The sequence below is a fragment of the Drosophila sulfurigaster genome, chromosome 2L, assembly GCF_023558435.1.
Source record: "Drosophila sulfurigaster albostrigata strain 15112-1811.04 chromosome 2L, ASM2355843v2, whole genome shotgun sequence".
Classification (NCBI taxonomy): Eukaryota; Metazoa; Arthropoda; class Insecta; order Diptera; family Drosophilidae; genus Drosophila; species Drosophila sulfurigaster.
In genome coordinates this window covers 11,901,081-11,925,744 of record NC_084881.1, presented here as the reverse complement: position 1 = coordinate 11,925,744, position 24,664 = coordinate 11,901,081, and the positions used below count along the sequence as shown (strand labels likewise).

The 24,664-nt window shown below is 40.9% G+C and overlaps 4 protein-coding genes across 4 annotated transcripts in view; 2 read left to right on the top strand and 2 right to left on the bottom strand.

Annotated features, from left to right (window-relative positions):
- LOC133835351 (zinc finger protein ZFP2) overlaps positions 1–24,664 on the top strand; it is a 112,270-nt gene that overhangs the window by 29,100 nt on the left and 58,506 nt on the right. The window lies entirely within an intron of this gene.
- On the bottom strand, positions 208–11,969 carry LOC133847886 (uncharacterized; the record flags this gene model as incomplete). The annotated part of the gene is made up of 6 exons (XM_062283177.1): positions 208–695; positions 762–965; positions 1,446–1,513; positions 1,591–1,632; positions 1,761–1,886; positions 11,678–11,969. Coding segments are annotated over 6 exons (825 nt in total), but the record flags the coding sequence as incomplete, so codon positions are not given.
- Positions 10,451–11,666, top strand: LOC133835701 (general odorant-binding protein 28a). Its single transcript, XM_062265746.1, has 2 exons — positions 10,451–11,147; positions 11,493–11,666. Exon 1 carries the CDS (start codon positions 10,715–10,717, stop codon positions 11,144–11,146), a length of 432 nt encoding a protein of 143 aa, XP_062121730.1. The 5' UTR covers positions 10,451–10,714; the 3' UTR covers position 11,147; positions 11,493–11,666.
- Positions 11,967–23,754, bottom strand: LOC133835710 (probable chitinase 10). Its single transcript, XM_062265757.1, is given in 12 exon segments — positions 11,967–12,550; positions 12,666–14,501; positions 14,566–14,758; positions 14,857–16,175; positions 16,333–16,369; positions 16,431–16,710; positions 16,768–16,953; positions 17,010–17,828; positions 17,830–17,898; positions 17,900–20,830; positions 20,902–20,994; positions 23,639–23,754. Coding segments are annotated over 10 exon segments (7,248 nt in total). The 5' UTR covers positions 20,935–20,994; positions 23,639–23,754; the 3' UTR covers positions 11,967–12,550; positions 12,666–13,120.

Below are 24,664 nucleotides of genomic sequence, written 5' to 3'. Positions count from 1 at the left end.
GACAGTTGAAGGCATTCTATGATCTTGAGTTAATTATTTTTGCAAATTTAGTTGCACTACAGCAATTGATAATTCAATTAATTTCCATTAATGATCTTTCTCATCTAAATACTCTACAAAAAAATGGCTATTTTTGATTTTCGATTTTTATTTGGACCTTTTGCAGCTACTATATAATCAATTTGCTCTATATATATACCATATATGTATTTTTAAATGTTTTGTATTATTTTTGATATAGTATTTTCGATTCAGTGAATTACAAATTATCAATTATCAAATATCAATTGTTTCCGATTGCTTTCAACTGGTCTTGAGCTCATTCCTAAAACTTAAAGCAACTTGGATTTTGCATTATGTGTGTGTGAGTGCAGTCAGAATCAGTGCTCAAAGTGCTCATATAACAATATACTCATTCATGTAAAACCTAACATATTTTTTAAACTATATAAAAAACTTATGAATATATATGAATAGTATAGTAGTCAGTAGGTACTTTGAGTGTCTCTTTGCAGAACGAAAATCATTTATACTTCTTGTGTGGACTACGACGTTCATCAGTCCTGAACAATTGACGAATTTACTAGTAAACTATTTGCTCTCTACTCCTTTGGACTTTCTGTTTCCTCGGGCGTTACAAACCACAATGGACACATGCCCAGCAAACAACCAATAGTGATGCCTATAATGCGACCCTGCAGAGTAAAAGATATAAGGAATTAGAGTAGTTTCAGTTTATTAATCGCACTGGATATGCTTACCCAACTGGAGGCTCGTCTACTGGACTGTAGTTCAAATTGCTGTGGAGTCATTCGGGGCTGCTTCAGGCCCAATAAGTGGCAGGTGGATTCCACATAGGAGGCTGTGGTAATGCCAATAATATCACTGATCGTATTGCCCAGGCCAGCGGCGGCCATCGTTGATAGCGTTATGAAGTGACCCAAATAGCTTTCAATGTATTCACCCTGAAAGATGGAAGGATTGAATTTTGATAATCGAAAATAAGAAAAATACAGATAATATACAAATTACAATTTTATTTCACGATTTAATACACGTATGACTTTGTATTATGTCTGAAGTTTTATTTATTTTTCTTAAAAAAGTATAAACTTGTGAAATTATATATTTTTTTTTTTAAAAGATAATATGAACAATCATTAAGCTCGAATTGTATTAAGGTCAAATTTAAATCAATTATATTAACATTAACATAAAGTTCAACAAGTTCTAGACGATTTGATTTTGAAGCTATTTTTGTGAGATATAATGTTAAATGCAAATTATTATACTTTAGTTTTTAAATTTACTAAGATAGAAATTGAAATTAATTTTAAAATTTATAAATTGTTTTTTTAGTGGAAGTTGGGAACGTAACTTCCCACTTTAAGACCTATATCGATTTGTTGTTGTGCTTTCAGTCATGGGAATATTTCATTACTTACGGCCATGATCATGATGAAATTGTCCAGAAAGCCAAAGGCGATAAATGGCACCGCATTCACAAAGAAAACTGTCGAAAAGCAATAACAACCAGAGATGAATGTAAGCAACTTTCAATTTGAAAAATTCGCGATTTTGCCAACTTACTGCTATAAAGCTGTGCTGCCGTTGGCGGTTCTGCTGCTTCCACTGTGAAAAGCGAGAATCAGAGATAGAGAGAGAGAGAGAAAAATAATGAAAATTAGTTTTCAACTTCAATTGGAATGCTTTCACATTGTTGCAGTTGTTGTTGTGTGACCCTTAATGGCAGCTTTTACCCAATTTCTTTTTAAGCCAATCGTCTGGCATGGCACAAAATGTGCCCGATGGATCCACAGCGCCCAGCGGCGTCTTATTCGAGAGTCGTCCAAAGCGAGTTCGCCAGCTGCCAACTGCCAGCTGACCTTATCGTTACCAACATGGACAGTGTAATAGATGTTGTTGTAGTTGTAGTTGTAGTGTTGATGTTGTTGTTGTTGTTTGTTGTGTGATGAATCGTTCGGGTTCAAAATCAAAACACAAGTGAGGAAGTTTATGCAAATAAACAAAACAAATAAAAGAGAGATTACAAGTTGTCACTAAATAATAATTAAATCAACTTAATGAATAGGTAGGTCATGCATCAGCTAAAGTTACCTTGACTGAAATTGAATTTAATTATAGTCATAAACGAATAATTATCTAAATGACAACTTAATGTTGTGATGATGAGTTATCTATAAACTATACTTATGATTATGTTAGTGGGATTATGAAGTGTAGTTTTGTATCCTTATTTCATAAACTAACATCAGTAATTAATATTTTTGTTCATTATGTTGGCATAGGTTGCTAATTACAGGTTAATAAGTTATCTATAAACTATACGTAAAATACAGTTAAGAAGGATTATAACAACACTTTTATTAGCCGTTTTTATGTGTTTATATCCTTTTTAATAATAAACCTTTTTTATAAACATGAATAAAACAACGGTAATTGAGATTTATGTATATTATTCCAAGGCCCCACCGTCAATGAGCAAACTGTTTTGCTGTTGGCGCCTTAATTTCAGCTTTCGCATGTACAACGCTAATTAAAAAAAAAAGAAGGTAAAACGATAAAAGTTGGCGCATTATATAAGCCAGACCTCTAACCCCTTTTGACCTGCCCCACTTGATCCCCATCTTAATTCACACTTTGCGAATTGCATTAAAATTGCAATGGCAGCAAACAGCAAGCCGAAAGCACAAACAAAATGGCTGTGTAAGTGTGACTGAGTGGGTGTGTGTGTGTGTCCATGCATGTGTGTCTACGTCTCGCTGCTGTGAAACTCAATTACATTTACGCTACGGCCGCAACTGTCGTAATTTTAACGTTGCATACTTTCACGCGCCGCACTTAACATGTCTACATGTGTTAGTCGGCGGCATGTGTGTGTGTGTTTGTGTGTGTGCATGATGTGTGTTTAAGTTTTGTAAACGACACATTTTAGCGGCACTTTGAGACTAACACTCTTCAACATTAGCGAAACGTGCAGTAAATGCGCTTAAAACTGTCATGTCAACAACATAGGCAACAGCATCAAATGGTTAACACGTGCGTAGTGGGTCAGGCCATAGACGTCATTAAACAATGATAATTATCATTATTGCTACCCTCTGTGCACACAGAACCGCAACGACCCCAAAGGAACACAATTAATTAACTGTTGCTCCCCGAACAATCACAATGGGAGGACATTAAAAATGTGTTGCCTACTTCTAGGCAGCCCAAATAACACACTGATAAACACTTCGCGGTTACCCTGTAAATAAAAACCACGACTGTTTGTGTCAAATAATGGCGATAAATAGTCTTTACAAATAAATTATGTTGAGAGTGACTTTGTATACACAACTTTTGCCCCTGTTTTTGTACCTGCATGATGTTGTCTGCTCTTTTATATGCTCCGCATAATCAGTTTGCCACAGGGGCATACTTTGTCGCTAGCTGCTGCTGCTGCCACCGCCGCCTGTCACACATCAGTTATACTATACACACAGAGAGAGGTCTGTGTGTGTGTGATTTGGCCATAAAAATCCAAGCAGTGTCTTTTGCTCGTGTTTTATTCATGGCCACTGAGCAATTTTCAGGGCAATTATGTCATTTAGCTGGCGGTTAAGTGTTAAACATAAAATTCTCACTTGATTCAACGAATCACAAAAACATGCCATAAAACATAGAAATGGCCGTAGAACATTTAACACACGAGTGCTCGACTATTTGTATACGCGACACACACACCGTGTCGTAAACCGTGTTCAAATTTAATCGCAAGACGTGAGTGCATCATTAAAGGAGACATGAATGAGTTCTCCTAGGATGCAATTGATATAAATGGATATATTTGAAATCTTATTGCACATTAAATAAACAATTTCCAGTCAATTTACGGGCTATGCAATAGTCATATTAATTTGAAAGTTAAACAGTCAATGAATTCTCATATAAAATTCACTGTCCACAAATTTGCTGTCTCTGTAATTATGCGGAAGCATTCCGGAATTGATGTCGCATTGATTTTTCAATTTAGCAAATAAAACCAATTACATAAATGGCGCAATAAATACGAGAATATGCCCAATAGAAAGAATGGGTACGGGTGTTTAATCATATACAGAGGCCACAAGGGCAATCCACTGACCTCGGCACTTCCTTTTTTTTTGTTGCGACATGTGCACACCAATACACATAGAAATAAACACGCAAACAGCGACACAAACACACACACACACAGGCAGAGATATAGCGAAAGGCAAGCCTTGATTTGCTGGGCAAACACAACGAAGCGAGCAAATATTAAAATGGGCGCCTGGAAGTAGGCAGCACTTGAATCGAACTCAAAGCTGAAATCTGAGAGCCGCACTTGAAGCTGAAGCTTAGTTCACCCTATTTCTCTTTTTCACTTTATTTTTCTCGCTGTCTATGCTTGTTTATGGGGCCACAAAAGGGAAACCATATTTCTATCTGTGTGCCTGAGCAAGAGCAATCTGCTCTGAGACCACTTGCCATAAAAGAAGCAACAGGAAGACGTGCCGCACAGCTGCGTTCATGTGGTGTGTATCTGTGTTTGCTGACAACAGAGTAGCAGAGGGTGAGAACGTTACTACACACTCTACATATACACACCAAGCACATACGTTTGTTTGGCGCATGCACTGTCAATGTATGTGAGTGCTTGTACGTGTGTGTGTGTGTGTGCGAGTCAGCAGACAATTTGCATAACATTTAGTAGCGCTTATTGGCTGGCTGTGCTGTCGAGCTACCTTACTGACTGACTGCATGACTGACTGCTTCTGCTTAGCATTTAAATTGGCTGCCACCAGGGGCGGACATACACACACTTTCGCTTTCCACTCTTATGACTTTTAAACCAGACTCTGAGCATTGTAAGAACTTCACCTTGCATAACAAATGAACAAGTCATATCTGAGGTCAGCCTAAAAGCATGCTACACAATTTTGCGCGCAAGCCTTGAAGGCGACTGACAAACTTTGTGGCTTGACGCGTGTTGTGTGGTATTTTGATATACTATATGTTTGCTTTAGTTTTCCATGCCTTAATTAACTTTCACTTATTGAAGTTGACTTTTGACTTGAATTTCAAAGTGAAGTGTACCGAAGTGTAGACTGTTCAATATTTAACTAGTCTCGTCGTTGAGGTTTGTTTTTCTTTTGGTTCTTTTGATGCATTTATGAGCAATTTATACGTTTGATATGACAATTAATTTTCGCTTGCTATTTTAAATTATTCAGCTGGGAATAACAAATTAAAATCATCAATTTACTTGCTCTTTATTCATGAATGTGCATTTTTCTGAAATTAATTGCATGTATATCAAAAGAGAAAAACTAATTTCAATTCGAATCCGTTAACCAAATTACGGTTGAGTTTTGTGCTACACACAAAGCTAATGAAAAGCAAACTGAGCAAAACGGTTGAGCAAATATATAATGCTTTCCTTCACTCTAAAATGCTCAACAAATTCACAGCTCTAACTTTGGTTAAATTGAAACATTTTTGTGGGCCATTTTTGTGTATTGTATTTGTTTCTTTTCTTTTCATTTTTGTTGTGCTGTGTTTGTGTGTAAACTCAAAACAAATCCTCAGAGCGACCGCAATGTGTTACAATCAAAGAGGGCATAAAAAACCAAATGTAAGCCAGCTTTTGGCTGTGCTTAGATACATACATATGTAATATATATGTATATACAGATATTTCTGTGTATCTGTGTATGTGAGCACGTATTTAGTTATGTACACCTGGCCCGGGCTCTGTTCTCTGTGGCCCTGTTTCGGTTCTTCGTCAGTCTCTGAGAGCTTAACGCTGCACACTTTTCAATTTATCGCTCTGCTTTTTATGCTCTTTTCTTCACTCTCACTCTCTCGCACTCTCTGTCGCTCTCTCACTCACTTCCGCATCCGCATCGCCTCCAGCTCCTCTTCCGATCCCGTTCAGCTTTCACTTTTTTTGTTCTTCCCCCTTGGAGTATCTGCTTTGCTTTGTTTTATGACTTTTTAAAGGCCAACGCACACCAATACAACATCCATGTATACACAAAGTATGCGGAGCTGGTTTGTTATACACAGCTGTTGCTTCCGCCTGTTGCCTGCAACATTCTCAAAATTCTTGGGCATCAACATTTCTCAGGTGTCGTTTGCCAATTCAAGACACTCACAAAGCAGCACGTGCTTTGGCGAAAAGGCAGCAAATTGAATCAAATTACAAAAAGTTAGTGAGCTCTCTTGGCTTCGCACATTTTATATTGCATACTTTGCAGCGTCGCGCCATAAATGACTAATTTACCGTAGAGTTGAGTGCTGAGATGCCATCAGCAGGTGCGCTGCAAACGTTGTCAGTCAGAGAGTTTTCTTTTTTATTAATACATGCACATCTCATAAATGCCAACTGCATTTCATATTCAGTTTGTTATGCTTGCTTTCGCTTAAGCACATTAAAGTCAACTCCGCAAAGTATGCAACAGGAAAAATACAAGCTGAGCTGCATAAAGGACGCTTGCGAAGAACTCAATTTATTCACAAATTTTTCATTCATTCAACTTCGGTTTGCTATGCACTTCATCAACAAACTCTTTGTAGAGCATAAAACTTTCACTTCAGCGCGATTCACTTTTTTTTATCGAGTATTGTCGCATATTGATTTTCCGCTTCAAGTTTCTTTTACGAGTATAATATGAAGTATAAACTCGCAGTGCGAAGTTTTTCAATTGCTCTGCTTGTCAGCTTTTTTGTTTTTGCCAGCTCCCTCTCCAACTTTATCTATAAAAATGCAGAACGTACGTGCGCTTTTTGCTCGCCAAAAATAAATATTTTTTGAATTTTTCAAGTGATGTTGATTAATGTTCTTTGAAATCCCAAAACGTAAACTTAAAATTCCATCTCTTGTCAAGGCTGTAATGCTTAGTTAAGTCACAAATGAGGTCAAATAATGCTTAATAGAATTTATATGCATGTCCCCAACTAAACAGAGAGAGAGGGAAGATGAGTGTGGAACGCTCATGGAACAGATGCTCTCATCAAGGCTCACGACTTTCTTGCACAGCACAATGAACAGCATTTAATGTTGGGGGGCTCGTAAGCTTGAAGGTGCCCAGGGCAGACAAGTGGGCGAGTTGGCAGGGTTGGCAATTACTTTGGGGTAGGTACGATGACTGAAAGTAGGTAGGAACCACCCCTAATGCCAAACGAATTGTCGGTTGCTGGTTTTTGTGGAGGCTGCTGCGATGCTGTGGCAAGCAGTGTTGACAATCCCCCATTTTTCCCGTCAAATGTGAGTGTTCTTTCCATATAATGATTGATAACAGGATAAATTTGTGGGCAATGCTGTCAGTTAGAACAAACTGAAATATATGACCCTATTTTATATAAATTGTATTAATATGAACCCCTCATATCAATATATCATGTTCTTTCAGGACTATTAGAGAGTGTTGGCTTCTTTTCCGCTTTTAGCCTTTTTGAAAGACAGTACTATTAGATAGTGTTGGCTTCGTTTCCGCCTTTAGCCTTTTTTAAAGACAGGACTATTAGAGAGTGTTGGCTTATTTTCCGCTTTTAGCCTTTTTTAAAGACTTTCCTTAGAGTGAATAATATTTTTTGAAACTAAGAAGTGTAGAAAGTTGGTTTCTAGTTTAGTTTATCCTTTTTTGTAAAATTTTCCTAAAGTTAAAAATAGCTTTTAAAAACAAAGTGCTATTAATGAAGTGACGAAGAATTTCGGCATTATTTTCTAGCATTTTTTACAATCATCTTTCGCTTTTCCCCCAAAATTTGGCAACACTGCCCAGAGCAGAATGCTTGTCGAACTGTGCGACATTCCACTTTACTGATGTTTCTTAAAAAATGCTTTTGGCGTTTTGAGTGCCCACCAACCGCTAATTTGATTAACTTGGCTTTTGCTCAAGTACCAAAGCTTTACAACTGCACAAGCAGCATTTCTGCTTACTTATATTACTCAGCTGGAAAGCAACAGTTAGCACTTCATAGCTAAAGTGTTGTGTGGAAAGGAAAGGAAAGCAAAGCTAAGCAGATGAAATTAACGCAAAACTTTCTGGATTTGAATTACCGAAGAACTTTCAATTTTTAGTGCTCTTTTCCGTAGAATTTTTGTGTAATAAAAAACTTGCGAATTTTAAGAACTTTTTTTTACTCTTTTTTTTATAGCTTTTCATCCTTTCTTCTTCTTAAGTGTGCTCTCATTGTGAATTCATGAAATTGCTTTTCCATCAACTGTTATTACAGCTATGTAAATTAACATAATTCTGTGGGGTCTGTTTACATAGCAGCACGATGCTTTAATAGCCATTGTTAAGCACCATTATGTTAGCTAGTTATGTGAGTAGCCTTTTGATTAAATGCATGTTACACATTTAACATTCGCTTGGCTTAAATATTTATCAAAAGTCTCAACAAGTTTCTTATCAGTAAGCAAAGTTACGTGTGCAAACTCGTGAAACTTTTTGCGCTGATTACCCTCACAACTGTTGGCCATTATACCTAGGAGTTACCTCGCTTATTTAGAGATGCAATAGTTTTGCGAGTGTGATTCAATTCACCCCATTTTTGCCAGATTTAAGCGGCAGGAGAAAATAATCAAAAAAGTTTTGCAGAAGGGTCCAAAGTGTTGCCAGAACTAAAAGCTTCAGCGACAGCTGCGATGTTAACGTTGACGCCGACGCCAACGTCAACGGCAACGTCAACGTCAGCGCTGACGTTGTGCTTAGTGCGTAAAGCAGTTTCGGCAAGTTTCAACTAGCTGCAGGCGGACCCACAGCCAAGTTGTTTGGCTGTTGAAATTTTAATGAGCAGCCGCCGCTGTCGACGAAACAAAACAGAAAACACAAAACGCAAAAAATAACAAAATGCGTTTACTTTTGGTTTTGCTTTACGCTGTGTTCCATGTGCTACACACAACAAAATATGTACAAATAGAAATGCATAAATATATGCGCATATCTAAATAGTTTTGTTGATTTTGAATATTGTTTGTGCAGCAGTAATGTCAATATTTATTGTAGTTAAATTGTTTATTCAGGCTTAACTGACAAAGTTGGCATTAGGAACATTTTCAGCTTAACTATAACAGTTATTCTAAGCAACATTTTTAGCTGAGGCATTTAAATGTTGCTGGCAACCAGACTTAAGGTTTCTGTTGGCAACATTTTAAGCAGCTCTTAAAATGATTAAAGATTTATTTTTAAAGAGTTACAACTATTTAATTAGATTGAAATAAGTTTTATTTTTGTTGCTAGAATTATTCATAAACAAACGCAAGTATTTAATTAGACAGAAGTATTTTATGTTTTGTTCCTAGACCTATTTTTAAAATACACAAATGTTTTATTAGATAGAAATAGTTCTTTGAGTCTTTAAAACAAAATATACAAATCTAAAAATAACCAGAATATATGTTGCCTTCCTAATATTCACTTGAATTATTGTGTTATCTTTACCATTTACAAGTATTATTGGCGTTATCTTTACTCTTAAATGTTTGCTAACAACCATCGATGATAACTGAATGTATGCCGAAGCTTATTTCAGAAGTTTTCTATGTTGTACGTTTGAGACTATTGTCAATATTTAGTTTAAGTTGCAACGTGTTTACACTAAGTTAAAACTGTGCAGAAACAATTTGCAGCAGAATTTTCAATGCTGAAAATGTAGCAGAGAATCATTAAAAGTAGCAAATAGCTTTTCAACTGTTTAGATTCTGTAATTTGCTGAGCAATTATAAATGCATGAATAATTAATAAACTGCAAATCTAAAATGTAAAAGCCCATTACAATTAGTTTGCTGTGAATTTTTGAGTTTGTAATTGAATTCCTTATTTGTTGCAGCTAAGTAGCTTAAGATTGTCTTTAGCAACATTTCTAGATTGCAGAATGTCAGCTTGCAGGCTTAGCAACATGTGAAGCTTATGATTAGCTTCATCAGCGCTGTTAAAACGTAAAAGAGCATGTTAAGTAAATAGAGTTACTGCATGTAAGTAAAAGCTCAAAGAATTGGCATCAGTTGTAATTAAATTTTTTATAAATCTTTATCTTAAAGATGTCTTTACCAGGATTCTGCACTAAAAATTGCAAGCTCACAGCTTACGCTTAGCTTAAAGCCATAACATCAACATGCGGAGCATGTTAAGTAGACAGAGCTCAGGATGTGAGAGTAATGTTATTGCTTTGGCTGTCAAAACAAATCAAACAATTTGCATTATTTAAATAAATGATGCCAGGATAAAACCGACTGAGCGAGTTCGAGTCATGCACAGGAAGATGAACACTCAGGAAATGTGGCAAATCTGTGCGATGATTTCATGATGTGTCTACGCCTTTGGTCACGTACGCTTCTCTCCTCCTCCCAATCCAACAAAAAAAAGCTTTGCAAATGTTTCGACTTTGCGTTCGAGTTACTTTAACAGAGACGTTTTATGGGGGAGTGAGTTGTGAATGGAGGCTGCTCAAAGTTAGTTTGGGAAAAACGTTTAATAATACTAATTAAACATTGGACAATTAATTGACAGCCATTGTTATGCGATCAATTGAACTCTATATAATTTCACAGCTGACAGATTACCGTCAACATCATTTTGACTATAAAAAGCGGCATTTTAACTAGACAAATCAACAGTTTGCATTCACAAATTAACAGAAGCAGCAGCTCACAGTAACTAACTAAAAATATTAACTAAACATGCAACGCTTTGTGTTGAATATCGCTTTAATCGCTCTGCTGGGAGCTGCCTTGGTCCGGGCCTTCGATGAGAAAGCTGCTGCGGCCAAGTTCATGGAGTTTGCCGAAACCTGCAAGGGCGAAGTTGGCGCCACGGATGCCGATATCGAGGAGTCCGTCAAACGTCAGCCAGCCAGCACCTATGAGGCGAAATGCTTGCGTGCCTGTGTGATGAAGAAGTTCAAGCTGATCGATGACAATGGCAAGCTGGACAAGGCTGCCGGACACGAGAAGGCCAAGAAGTACACCGGCAACGATCCTGCCAAGCTAAAACTGGCCCTAGAGATCGGTGACACTTGCGCTGCCATCGCGGTGCCCGATGATCATTGCGAGGCAGCTGAGGCCTATGGCCAATGCTTCTTGATGGAGGCACAGAAACATGGACTTTTGTAAGGTAAATACTCCCGAATACGCGAATACCCGACTTCCAGATACCCGAACCCAGGATTAATTCTCAAAAAAAAAGGAACACAACTAATTACTAGCTTGTTATGTAATTATTAGTATGGGCATTGTTGCCTATGTAGTAAAAATCGGGAAAAGTATCTCTTTCAATAGAACCTGAACAAAAGTTAACGAAATTCTCTAAATTTTGTACTCGACCCGGGCTAAACTTTTAAGAACAATTATTACTAGATTAAAATGTATTGTATGTATTATTGCAATGCCTTTTTGTTGTCTACAACTTCTTTAAATTTTGTAATCTTTAATATTATTTATTTTTATTATGTCTTTGCAGGAAAATAACGAACTCTTCTAAGGAATATTCCCCCGACTATCAGATACACGAACCCAGGCAAAACTCTCGAAACAGAATTAACTAACTAATTACTAGATTATTATGTATGTATTATTTTAACGGTTATTTGTTGTCTATGCAGTAAAAAAGGAGTAAAAAAATATAAATATAAAAGAAAAACTTACTCTCGTACAACTTCTTTACTTTGTCCGATTCCATCTTGAACATGGCATCCCGGAGATTGTGACGTTCGTCCTCATCCAGATTGCAGAGTAGTTCCATGGCACGTTCGCTGTTGAGGTGACTGCTAAATTTGGAGTAACTGCGGCCATCACTAACAGCAGCAGCTTTGTGCCGCACATTGCTGTGGTTATTGTTGTTGTTGCTGTTGTGATAATGATAACTGTTGCTATTGCTGCTGCTGCGGAAGGTGAGTCGTCGGGGGGAAGCAACTGCTGTTGTTGGCCAGCATTGGTGTTAGCCTGATCTGCGTTTGGCAATGACGCATCAGATGCCCCAAGGCGCCGCAGTATTGCTGTCTCATTTCTCAAAATACGCAAATGCTCGCTACGATCAAAATTTGTGACGTCACTAGAGTCACGCAGCAAATGTGTGCTTGCGTGTGTGCGCGTCCGTCAATATGTAAACAAAAACACAAGCTCTGCTTTGGGTCTCTTTGGTCACTGTCTTTGCCACGCACAACAACAAATAGTACGCACACAACACAATAATTCACGCAGCGACACGACCCGCAAACCAAATTATATGTTGCGTATGCAACTTCGTTGTCAGTTCGACTAAGCGATGGTTAACACATTTGCTGTTAACGATGACGACAGCCCGAGTGGGTTTTGAGCTAAAGCTTTGCGTGTGTAAACTTGGCTCTCTCTCGCTCACGCTCGTTAAAGTTTAGCAGGTACTTTTTCGCGACTGAAATTCCAGAAGCAACAGCTGTTCGAACGCCCTCACACGTCTCATATATTACTATCTACGTACCACACACGTTTCGACTTGCCATATTTCTTCCGAATTCCATTCGCTAAGAATCCTATCATTCACTAAAAATCAAATCAAATCAAATTTTGAAAACAAAAGTTAAATTAACTTAATTTTTTGTCCCATTGAATTAAACTAGTATGAATATTTATCTAATTTGGATATTAATTTTCGTACCTGCTAATTTTTGCACTTAATTTGGATTTATATTTAACTGTTTATGATTTTCATGGCTGAATGTTTGATAATTCTGTAATAAATTTTTGTCAACTTAAAAATAATAATAAAATGAACGATGTTTTTAAGCAGACCACATTTATTGTACAGCAATGTGAAAATACGTGTGTGGGCTTTTAGCTCTGCAGCAAAATCGGTCACACTTAAGTAACAGTATTTTTAGTTTTTCGTTGTTGCTTTGGTCACACTCTAGAAAATTTTAAGTTTTCCGCTTACGATTGCCGCGCTTTCAAAAGAAGACTCGAGTGAACATATAATTTAAATATATTTATTGTTTTGATGTGTGTGTGCTTACAACTAATTGGCAAAAATCTTGAAAACAGATTGCGAGCCCAGTCAGCAGCAAAATACGGGTGTATAAACTAAACGATAGTCACTTAATAAAAACAGAATTATTAAGTGCAATCGTTGGCACGTTGTCCTGGAATTCCTCGCAACTCCTGATTGAGAGTCCGCAGCAATGGATGCTTACCACAGCCGCAACGGCCACGGAAATCATCCAGATCCAAAGCCCACACCATGCCGCCACCCAATTTAAGGCTGCGAACAAACTGCGACTTACGACGAATGTCGGCAACATCATCATAGGAGACCCATTGATTGCCACTGTAAGCATATGGACCTATGCGACCCTCCTCATCACGCACCACAGTCCAGCCGCCATTGCTAATCTTTTCACATATCTCATAGTAGGCCAAGAAGCCGCCAGCTCTTGTATAAGTGCCAGCCTGTCCTGGTCCAATGGATTTGTCGTTAAGCGAGCGTGCATTCTGATTGGCCAGTGAAAAAGATTGGCCATAGAGTGGCATGCCCATCACTAGCTTCTTGGGCGGTGTGCCCTTGTCCAGCCAATAGTGTATACTATAGTTGCCATTGAAGTAAGGATTGCTATCGCCCTCCACATAATACAATGGCGCAACATGACCCGTCTGCTTGTCCCAGTGGCCATGGAAATCGTATGTCATCACAGCTATCCAGTCAAAGTATCGTGCCAGTTGTGGCACATCGTAGCCAGCATCGATGACCGTTTTGCTGGGCGAAACGGCAGCGGAGAGCAGCAATCCACGTGGCCGGAATGCATCGGATAGCTCGCGCACCAGCGCCGCAAATCCTTGCTTCTCGGCGGGCGCACCCTTTGCACAGTCCACTTGCCAGCACACCGGATATTCCCAGTCCAGATCCAGGCCCTCAAAGCCGTATTTCTCGATGAAGTTCAGCACGCTCTCAATGAAACGTGCTCGTGCCTGAGGATCGAGCACAAGACGCGCATACTTGCTGCCCAGCGAATCATTCCAGCCACCAATGGCAACGGTGACACGCAGACCCTTCTGTTTGTACTCCACCACACGTTCATAGAAACGATTATCAATATCAGCCCAGGAGTCATGCGTCTTAATGGTCAGCGAATTGCTGTTAAGCACCGCAAATCCGTAGACAATGTGCGTGCAGAGATTGGCATCGATGTCCTCAGGCACATACTTGCCCTGGCCGGGACGATACCACGCCCAGTTGGTGAAGTAGCAGACCACCTTGTAGTCCTCATTGCTACCCAACGGTGGCGCTGGCGTTGGCTTTGGTCGCGCTATGGGTTTCTTATTGGGCGGCTTAAAGGGTTTCTTTGTGGGCTTGGTAACAGGACGACTACTCTCAGTTGTAGTGGTTGGCTTAGGACGATGAACCACCGGAGGCTGCGTTGTCTGATCTGCGCGCACAGCGCAATGCGCAGTGTTCGGCCAGTCGCAGTAGTTCTCGTTCCAGTGCAGACCAGCGGGGCAGCTGTAAGTAAAGATATCGTTTTCATTAAGATACTCCATATTAACTAAAATGTTTTTCAGCTTACCGCTGTTCGATGAGCTCACCATACTGGCAAATGTAGTACTTGTTGCAGTCACGTTCGTGCGCCACGTAGTTGCGACCATTGCAGTCCAGCGGCTGGTCAGGATCAGGCTTTGGTGAAGTTGCAATCGCTTGTGATGGTGTTACGGTGTTTACGGTTGGTTTTGCGGACACCAGAGAGCCCTTGTCGCCAGCAACTGTAAGTAAATGTTGATTTAAGTTTAGGAGGTTTATAATTCAAGCACAAAACTCAGATTCTATTCATTGAGCAAGGTCAAATGTTGTTCTAACTTACTCATTGTTTTCTCGCTCTTTTCCAGCAGACACTTGGGATGTGGTCCGCTATAGCCACGAAGTACGCGATTGATAGTCTTCAGCAGTGGATACGACTCGCAGCCACAATCGTTTTTAAAGTCATCCAAATCCAGAGCCCAGATCATGGCTCCACCCAAGCCCATAGCACGCACATATTCGCTCTTGTGACGAATCATGGGCGCATCGTCAAAGGACACCCACTGATCCCTAGAGTATGCATACGGACCCATGCGGCCACGGGCATCTCGTACCACATTCCAGCCGCGTTTTTGTATGTACGAGCAAATTTCATAGTAGGCCAGGAAGCCACGTGCCCGAGTCGCTTCACCTGCCTCGCCGCCGCCATAAGTTGGAGCATTCAACTGATGATCATTTGATTGAGCGAGTGAGAAGGATTGTCCATACATGGGCATGCCCATCACGAGTTTTTTGCGGTCTGCGCCGCTTTCGAGCCAGTAATTGATGGAGAAATTGGCGTTGAAGGTCGAGGTACCCTCTGGATGATCGTACATGGGTGCCACATGTCCAGTGTGCTTGTCCCACTGTCCATGGTAATCGTAAGCCATCACCGCGATCCAATCGAAGTAGCGCGACAACTCAGGCACATTGTAGCCCGCATCGACGACCTTCTTGTTGGGCGAAACGGCGGCTGAGAGTAGCAAACCATTTGGCTTGAAGGCATGAGACAATTCGCGAACTAGGTCGGTGAATCCTTGCTTCTCATCGTCGGTGCCCTTCTTGCAATCGACTTGCCAGCACACCGGATACTCCCAATCTAAGTCGAGACCATCAAAGCCGTATTGCTCCATGAAGTTCATCACGTGACGAATGAATCTCTCACGAGCTGCTGCACTTCTGACCAAGCGGGCATATTTATCACCAGCCGAGTCATTCCATCCGCCAATGGCTACGGTCACCTTGATGCCCTTCTTTCTATAGGCGACAACTCGCTCGTAGAACTTGTTGTCCAAATCTGCCCAGGAATCGTGTGGCTGAATCGTTAGCTTCTCACGGTTGAGCACTGCAAAGCCATATACAATATGTGTACAGAGATCGGCGTCGATATCCTCGGGCAAGAATTTGCCGCCTCCTTGACGGTACCAAGCCCAGTTGGTGAAGTAACAGACAACCTTGTAGTCATTCGCATCTCCAGTGCCAGCGCCAACAACAGGATAACCTTGTTCCATTTCAAATTCACCCTCTTCAACGTCGTCGTCGGGATCCACTTCATTCTCCTGCGATGATTCCACCTCCTCGTTACTGGCCTCTTCGGGGGGAGGAGTATTCCGGTTGAGCAGGCTCTGGTTGCGCCATCACAACCACTTCTTCCTCTGGCTCTTGCTCCTCGCCACCTTCATTTTCCTCATCTTCAGCCTCGCCGCTATTTTCTGGTGGAGTTTGCTGAGCGCCGTCGCTTTCAACCGATGCTGTGCCCACCTCTCCAGAAATGGGTTGCTCCTCCACAGATTCTGCTTCGGCGGGTATTAATCCAGCTGTAAGTGATTAGAAAGTGCTTAAGTTTGCTGAAAGTATTTGGCTGACTAAAAAACTTACGAGTCGGTTCATAGCCACCTGGTGAATCCTTAAGTACTGCATGAATTTCCCTCAGTAAAGGATGCACACCGTCGCCGCAACGATTCCGGAAATCATCAAGATCCAAAGCCCAGACCATGCCACCACCCAGATCTAAAGCTCGCACCAATTGGGACTTCTTGCGTATCATGGCCGGATCATCGTAGGACACCCACTGTGTTCCTTTACGCGCAAATGGTCCCATGCGACCACGCTCATCTTGCACCACTTCCCAGCCTTGATGTTTTACACGCTCACAGATCTGTAAGTTACCGAATGTTATATTATTATCCCTAGTCGTTTACTATTTGCAACCTACCTCATAGTAGGCCAAAAAGCCAGCTGCTTTGGTGAATTCACCCGCCTGGCCAGGTCCCGGTGCCTTGGCATTCAGTCCATTATTGTTTGCATTCTCTAGGGTAAATGACTGGCCATAAAGTGGCATGCCCATCACAATCTTGCGTGAAGGCGCACCCTTCTCTATCCAATAGTTAAGCGAGTAGTTCTGCAAGACAGATTTGCATTTAGGGAATAATAATTAAGTGGATTTTCTGAACTTACCGCATTAAAGTAATCGTAGTCATCATCGGGATGATGATACAGCGGCGCCACATGTCCGGTCTTCTTGTCCCACTGTCCGTGGAAGTCGTAGGTCATCACGGCAATCCAATCAAAGTAGCGCGAAAGTTCCTCTACATCATAGCCAGCATCAATGATTTTTTTACTAGGTGAAACCGCTGTGGAGAGCAGCAAACCACGTGGTCGGAATGCCTCCGATAATTCCCTCACCCAGGCAGTGAAACCTTCTTTTTCATCTGCGAATCCCTTGTTGCATTCAGTCTGCCAGCAGACCGGATATTCCCAATCGAGATCAAGACCCTCAAAGCCATATTTCTCAATAAAGTCGAGTGCATGTCTTATGAACTTGGCACGTGCTGCAGCGTTGCGCACAAGGCGACTATACTTGTCGCCCTGCGAATCATTCCAGCCTCCCAATGCCAAACTGACCTTGATGCCCTTGCTCTTTAGTCCGCTAACGCGTGTATAGAAGTTGTTATCGATATCCGCCCAGGAGTCGTGAGTGCGCAATGTCAATTCTGAATAATCCAGCACGGCGAAGCCATAGATGACGTGTGTGCAGAGATCTGTGTTGATGTCGTCGGGTGTGTAGCGTCCCAGTCCCTTACGGTACCATGCCCAGTTGGTAAAGTAGCAGACAACCTTGTAGTAACCATCGAGTGGTTGCAGCTGTGGCTTGTCCGTGGGATAAGTTGGTCTAGGTGTGGTGCTAGGTCTTTGGGTGGTTGGAACAGGCTTAGCAGCGGCTGGAGGCTTTGGTTTGTTGGAGGTTGAGCCCCCAATAGAGGGGGGTTTCTCCGCCATCTTCTTTGCAATGCGCTGATGCTGGCCAATCACAGTTGCCCAACGCCTCATTGTAGTGCAGACCGGGGGGCACAATCTGCAGCCTGCAGTCGATTCCATAGGCAGAAGAGATACTTGCTGCAGTCTCCTGGGTAAGGAACACGTTCTTCGCCATTGCAGGGATCTTCTTCGCTGGCCTTGGACTGCACAATGCGCAAATACTTCTTGCTGGTCACACACTGGACATTCTGCGGCCAATCGCAGATCTTGCGCAGTGCATCCCAATGCAACTCTCCACCACATTCACTGGGAACGAGGGCTCCATTCACACAGATGTAATATTTGCCACAGTTCCGATGCGTATAGTATTCTCCCTCATTGCACCTCGATGATGTGGGAGGTCGTGGACGTCGCGTGGTACGGTGGGGTCGTTTCGTAGTGCTTCCCACTGCTGGTTGCTGGGTTGGTTTGCGACTGGGCTTGGGCGTCGTCTTCCTTGGTCGCTTGGTGGAGCTGCTACCAGGTCTGCTGCTGGTAGAGCTTGGTCGCTTGCTAGTAGTAGTTGGTCGCTTACTCGTGGTGCTTGGTGGGCTAGTGGTAGTGCTAGGTTGACTAGTAGTGCTGGTTCTAGTGCTCGTTGGCTGGCTGGTCGTATGCTGCTTCTTCACAGTGCACATCGCAGACGCTGGCCAGTCGCAGCCCTTCACCTCGGTGTTCCAGTGCAGACCACCAGGGCAGAATTGTTGTCTTAATTCACCCGCAATGATGCAATGGTAATATGAATTGCAGTTTGTTCGATCCGGATAGAATTCTCCAGGCTCGCAGTTGGAGGCCTGAACAACAGGATAAACCAATGCAGGCACTGGTATGGTCGTATGCTCCGGACGTGGCGTTGTCTTGGTCGGCTTAGGCTTAGGCTTAGGCTTGGCAGGACGCTTTGTTGTTGTCGTAGTTGTTGTGCTTGTGGTCGAAATAGTTGTTGTAGAAGTCCACCAGGCTGGTGTAGTTGTGGTCTTGGGCCGCTTGGTGGTGGTGGTACTAGTCGAAGGTCTGCTAGTGGTACTGCTGCTTGCTTCCCAACTTGGCCAGGAAGTGGTGTGATCATGCTGAGGAGCTCCACCTCCGGCAGAGCCGTCGCTGCTTATGGTGGTCATTTGAGGCGGCACCGGAGTCACGGGTTGAGCTGGTCGCTCACAGTTGCTTCTCGTTGGTGGCTCCGAGTTGAGACGACCCAGGGCACGATTGAGCGCTTTGAGAAGCGGGAATGATTCACTGCAGCAGCGATTCTGGAAATCATCCAAGTCAATTGTCCAGGCAGCAACGCCACCAAAGTCATTGTTGACTGCATAGCGTGCTTTAGCCTCCACGCTGGCTGCATCCTCGTAGCCAACCCACTGATCCCTGGACATGGCATATGGACCGCTCTTGCGATCGGAATCCCTGCCGGTTTGCCACTTCTGCTTGCGAATGCGTTGACATATCTCATAGTAGGCTAGCATGCCGGGCTGTTTGGTCAGTTCGCCTGCGTCGCCAGGTCCATTGGTGGGCACACCCTCTCCAATCAGCCGCTGGCTGCTTTGCTCCAGAGTAAAGGTCTGACCGTAGAAGGGAATGCTCATGATGAGCTTTTCACGACGAGCGCCCATCTTCACAAGCAGCTGCATGGTGTAGACCGTGTTGTACTGCGGATACTTGTCCTGGGGACGGCCGTATAGCGGACTTACATGTCCGGTCTGACCCTCCCAGGAGCCATGATAGTCGTAGCTCATCACTGTCATGTAGTCCACGATCTCGGAGAGCGCAGCAAGTTCGTAGGCCTCGCTAATGATCTCCTTGTAGCCGGAAATGGCCACGCCCAATTGCATCTTTGGATTAACGCGTTTCATCTCATTGCGAATCTCACGCAACAGTTTAGTCAGATTGGGCCTATCGCTGGCTGGGCCTTTGGTGCAATCACTCTGCCAGCACTTGGGGTAATTCCAGTCAAGGTGCAGACCACTGAAGCCGTAACGTTGAAGGAATCCTGTTGCACTCGATGCAAACACCTTGCGCTTGATCTCATCACCGGCAAGGCGAGAATACTTGTCGCCACTGGAATCCGTCCAGCCACCCATGGCAATGAGCACCGGAACGCCCAGTGAGATAACACGTTTGTAGTATTGATTCTCAATATCCACCCAGGGATCAAACTCTCGGATGGTCAAATGATCGGGATCCAAGGAGGCAAAAGAGTAGACAATAGCTGAGCATAGCTTGGGGTCAAGTTGCTCGGGCACAAAGTGTCCATCTGCCTTACGATAGAAAGCCCAGTTGGACATGTAGCACAGTACCTTAGGTTCCATGTTGTAGTTCTTCTTTTGTGTTGTTGCCTTCACCTGGGACAGGGCACCATAAGCGGCACCAGCGTCTGCGAGCTCAGCTTGAGCTAAAGCACCATAATACTGCTGTTCCGTAAAGCCATCGAGCTCGTCAATATGTTCCAGCTGTTCAATGTCCACAGCCTTGAGGAGTTGCTGATGCGGAGAACCGAAGCGATAAGGTTGTGGTCGATAGTTGTCATCGGCGCTGGGCACTATGAAGGCTGCGTATTTATCTGAAACTGACCAGGGATCGGGTTCAACCAGCTGTGTCAGCTTTTCTTGTTGCTGCTCCTCTGGTATATCACGCACATAGCTAGCTGAGAGTCCATCTAACTCGGACTCGTCCTCATCTTCATCGTCACTGGGTTGCGCCTCCACAGAGTCTCGCACAAAAGACCTCAGTGGTGAGGATTCCCGCAGCTGTGCTGCATTCTTCTCGTTGATACTGGGAACGCTTTCAACGGCGCTGCGCAGTGGCAGAAAAGTGTCTCCGAATGTCGGGCGAATGCTGAACCGGCTGAGTGCACCAGCTTCATCCTCAAGGGGCATGCTCTCCACTGCAGCGCGCACAAAGGCTGGCTTATAGCTGGGTGCAAAATGCACTTCAGGCGCCTCGATGCGAATGTGCGCCATCGCCGCTGTTGCCCACAGGCAAAGCAACTAAAGAAAGAAAGAGAGATATTATTATTAAAAGTATAAATGATCATGAGGCATTACTATTTAGAACTTACCAGGAGCCTGCCATGGGCAGCTCTTCTACGCATCTTAAATGTTTCCGTTTACTCTTACTACTTTTTGGAGTTTTCTTTTAATATTTGTTTTATCTATAAGAGATTGAAATGAAATATTAAGAAATTAAATGTAAATTTTCTATGTATGTACATGTACCGTAATAGATGTTGACAAAATATTTTTCTTTTTGCTCCTCTCTTTCTATGGACTTTTGTGTTGTCTAAAATATAAACCATTTTTTTTTTATTCGATTGTGTTCCTATTAAAGACACCCTTTTTTAAGATTTTAATGTAATTTAGCGTTTGAGCTGAGTACAATTATCGTGACTGTTGCTTTAATATATCTTTACTATGAATGAGATTTTTTATATAATTATATATAAATTATTATATATATATACTATATATAAATATTTTGTTTCATTGAATGATGATTCCTACATATCATTTTTCTAAAATTATATCCTGTAGTAAAAGAACACTGGGATTTTCAAACTAAAATACCTTTTTGCTAGAAACAGAGAAGGTAAAAGTTTGAATTGTTAATTCCAATACCTTTTCCAACGCTTTAGTTCCTTATAAAGTCTACGACTCTTTTTGAATTGTATTAATATTATGTAAATATTATGTATTAATAAAGGGAGTGAAGCTTTTATTCGCACTTGAATGAGTAAGATCTCTTTGCAGGCGACATGCAGGTGGCATGTTTGATTCCGCATGAATTCTCATCATTTAAAGCGAAATATGATTACGAGTATTTCAGATTGGTCTTCATTCAGTGCTCGCATATATGATTTATTTAGTCAGACATCAAACATTATCACGTTGTCAGCGTTGTCCTCTCGCATTACGTGCCGCATTGCGTCGCACATTTTAATGAGGTTAAGCTTAGCTGGTGCTCTTGGATGACAAATTGGGAAGTAATATTGTTGAATTGACTTTTGTTTTTATTTGTTTGCGCCCGGAACTTGTTGATATGCCAGCCTATAGATTGTAAGTGATAAATGTCTATTTCTTATGTTTTTAATTGTAAAATGAGTTAGGCGCAGCAATTTCAATATTTGGGGCACGTTCAGAAATTACTTCTGGTTTTTTGGGACAATCGAAACTGGCTTAATTTCACACAATTTTTCAATATTTTATAAATTTTTTTTATAAATTTGTTAAACACTGAACGTAACTTGTTTTCAAGCTGTCATTTCATTGGCGAACGATATTTGTATTAATTAAATTCATAAATCGATTTTGTTCACTTTGCATTAATTCTAATTAATGCGTTTGAATTCGCCGCAGAGCTATAAATTTCATTGTGGTTTTGAATAATCGTTTACAATATATGATATTTGTCTAAATGAGAATTTAGGACTTTATTTTATACTAAATTTACTACCTAATGTCTTGCTTAACTCACTAATCCTTGTATGCAATTTTAAGGATCATGTGATTACAATTATTTCAAAATTTATTCGATGCAATTGCAACATTTTTCTTTTTCCGATCTACTGATCGGAATCAAACTTAATTAAACTTACACTTATTAACTGGCTACTAGCTTCATATATTTATAATAATAATGATTTCCGATTTAAATGAATTTATTTAACTGCTCTGTAGAATCAACATTAATAGAGTACAGAGTATAAATTAGTCTACTACACTAAAACAGTTTTCAATTCGTATTTGACTCACAAAGCAACGATCCTTGCGATGAGGCACAAAGAAAAGGTCTATAGAGACAACTGTATGACTCAATAAATGGATACCATTCTTATGGCTTTTTTACTATTTGTTATTTCACCTTTCACAGTATTTTAATATCTTTTTTTTTAATATTTGCATACATCTATTTAAGTATTTGCCGCGGGCGGTGGCGTCAATGTCTTTCTCTTTGGCTCATTTAAATACGCGTAATGTGCTCTGCTTTGCCAACTTCTTTTTGTTGTTGGCCAATATGCAAATTGGTTTTCAGAATTGGGTTAAGAGCTTTACGATGTTGACCGGTTTTTTGTTGTTGCTTTGAATGTCGCCGGCTAAGCGATAATGCGAAAAGACGTAACATCGGTGGGCAATATACTTATGTATAAGTGTGATATGATTATGTATGGTAATAAGAAGAAATGTAATCCCACGCCAAATGCCAGAATATGTGAAAAGATGTTGGGCAACTTTTGCAGTTCAGGTTTTCATTTGGGGTTCATTGAACGCCAAGAACACTTCACACAGATCCTGTCTGCGTATCTTCAAGATGTGGCAAAAGAGATTGTGCAACTTTGTGAAAGGTGAGCATCCAATTTCTTGCCTACGTGGAACTTTCATAATTCTATTTTTAATAATAATAGACTATATAGTATTTGTGCATTTATGTACGAGATTTAACTGCAACGTTTATTCCGAAAAGAACAAAAGAATTGGGCTTGAGATTTGTGCATTTTATGTGGCACTATTAAAAACACATAAACTGGGCTTTTTTCGGTTTTTTTTTTGTGTGTTAATTCATTTGAGTACTCGTACTACACACTCATGCCACACTCGAATTCATCATCATTATCCATGCAGTTCACGTACACACACCAAAAAATTCCACTTTATATGCATTTTGATATCCAGATTTACTGTTGGCGCGGGATTGAATCGCATTGGATCGGATCGGCACAGTTAAAAAAGTTATAAAGAAAGTGTCCACGTTGTCCAGTTATGCACAGTTATAACTACACTTCACTTGACTCATCCACTTACTTAATGGGCCTATTCCAAAGGTGTGTTTCTGGGTATTCCAAAAGCTGACTCTTCTTTCTTTCTTTCTTCGTTGTCGCGAGAACCTTTGCGCATGCGCGCCCGGAACGAAACTGTTGGCGATCGCACTTAGGACGCTGCTATTTATACACGATCGGAGCGTGCCGCAAAAAAAAATAAAATAAAATACAACAAAAAAGCGCTTAAGCCTCAACAACGTTCTAAAATGTCAAAGAAAGGAAAGTTCTGATTGGATTACCGCCTGCCAAATACTCTTATATAAAAAATTTATAAAATGACATGAATTAAAATAAATTGAAATCGGAAAATTATAAAATCAATTGACATAGGACAATAATTTTAATAATTTATATTCTGATTATATACAAAACAAAATCCTCCACACATTCACTATAACATATACCATATAAAAATGAAATATTTAAATAATATAAATGCTGATATAGTTTTAATGCAAAACATATTCTTCGACTAATTCAATATATATAAATAAATATATGTATAAACTTAATTAAAGCAAAGATAATAAAAAGATACATTTTACACAAATATAAAAATTTACATATTTAAATAATACATATGCTGACATAGTTTTAATGCAAATTAAATTCTTTGACAAATTCGCCATGTCCCGAGAGCACATTGAACGTGAAGAGTTAAGCGAAATTGGCAGCAAAATCAAAACAAAAGCGTTACCTGTTTTCCTCTTTTGTTGTGGGCCTGCTCGCTGTAAAAGTTATGCGCGAATATGGAAGTAAAAACCAAAAAGCGACAACCGGCAATCAACAACAATGCAGGAGCAGCAGAAGCAGCTACTGATGTCAATGGCCAACAGAAACTGGTCCATTTCTTCTGTTGACTTGTCATGCGAGATGAAAAGGTGTAATTAATTTACTTTTGTTTTGGTTCCTTCTTTAGCATGCTTCTTCTGACAGCTGCTTTTTGATAACACATTAATTGGCAGCAAATGATAAATGGATGTTGCTTGCTGAATATGAGTAAATATAA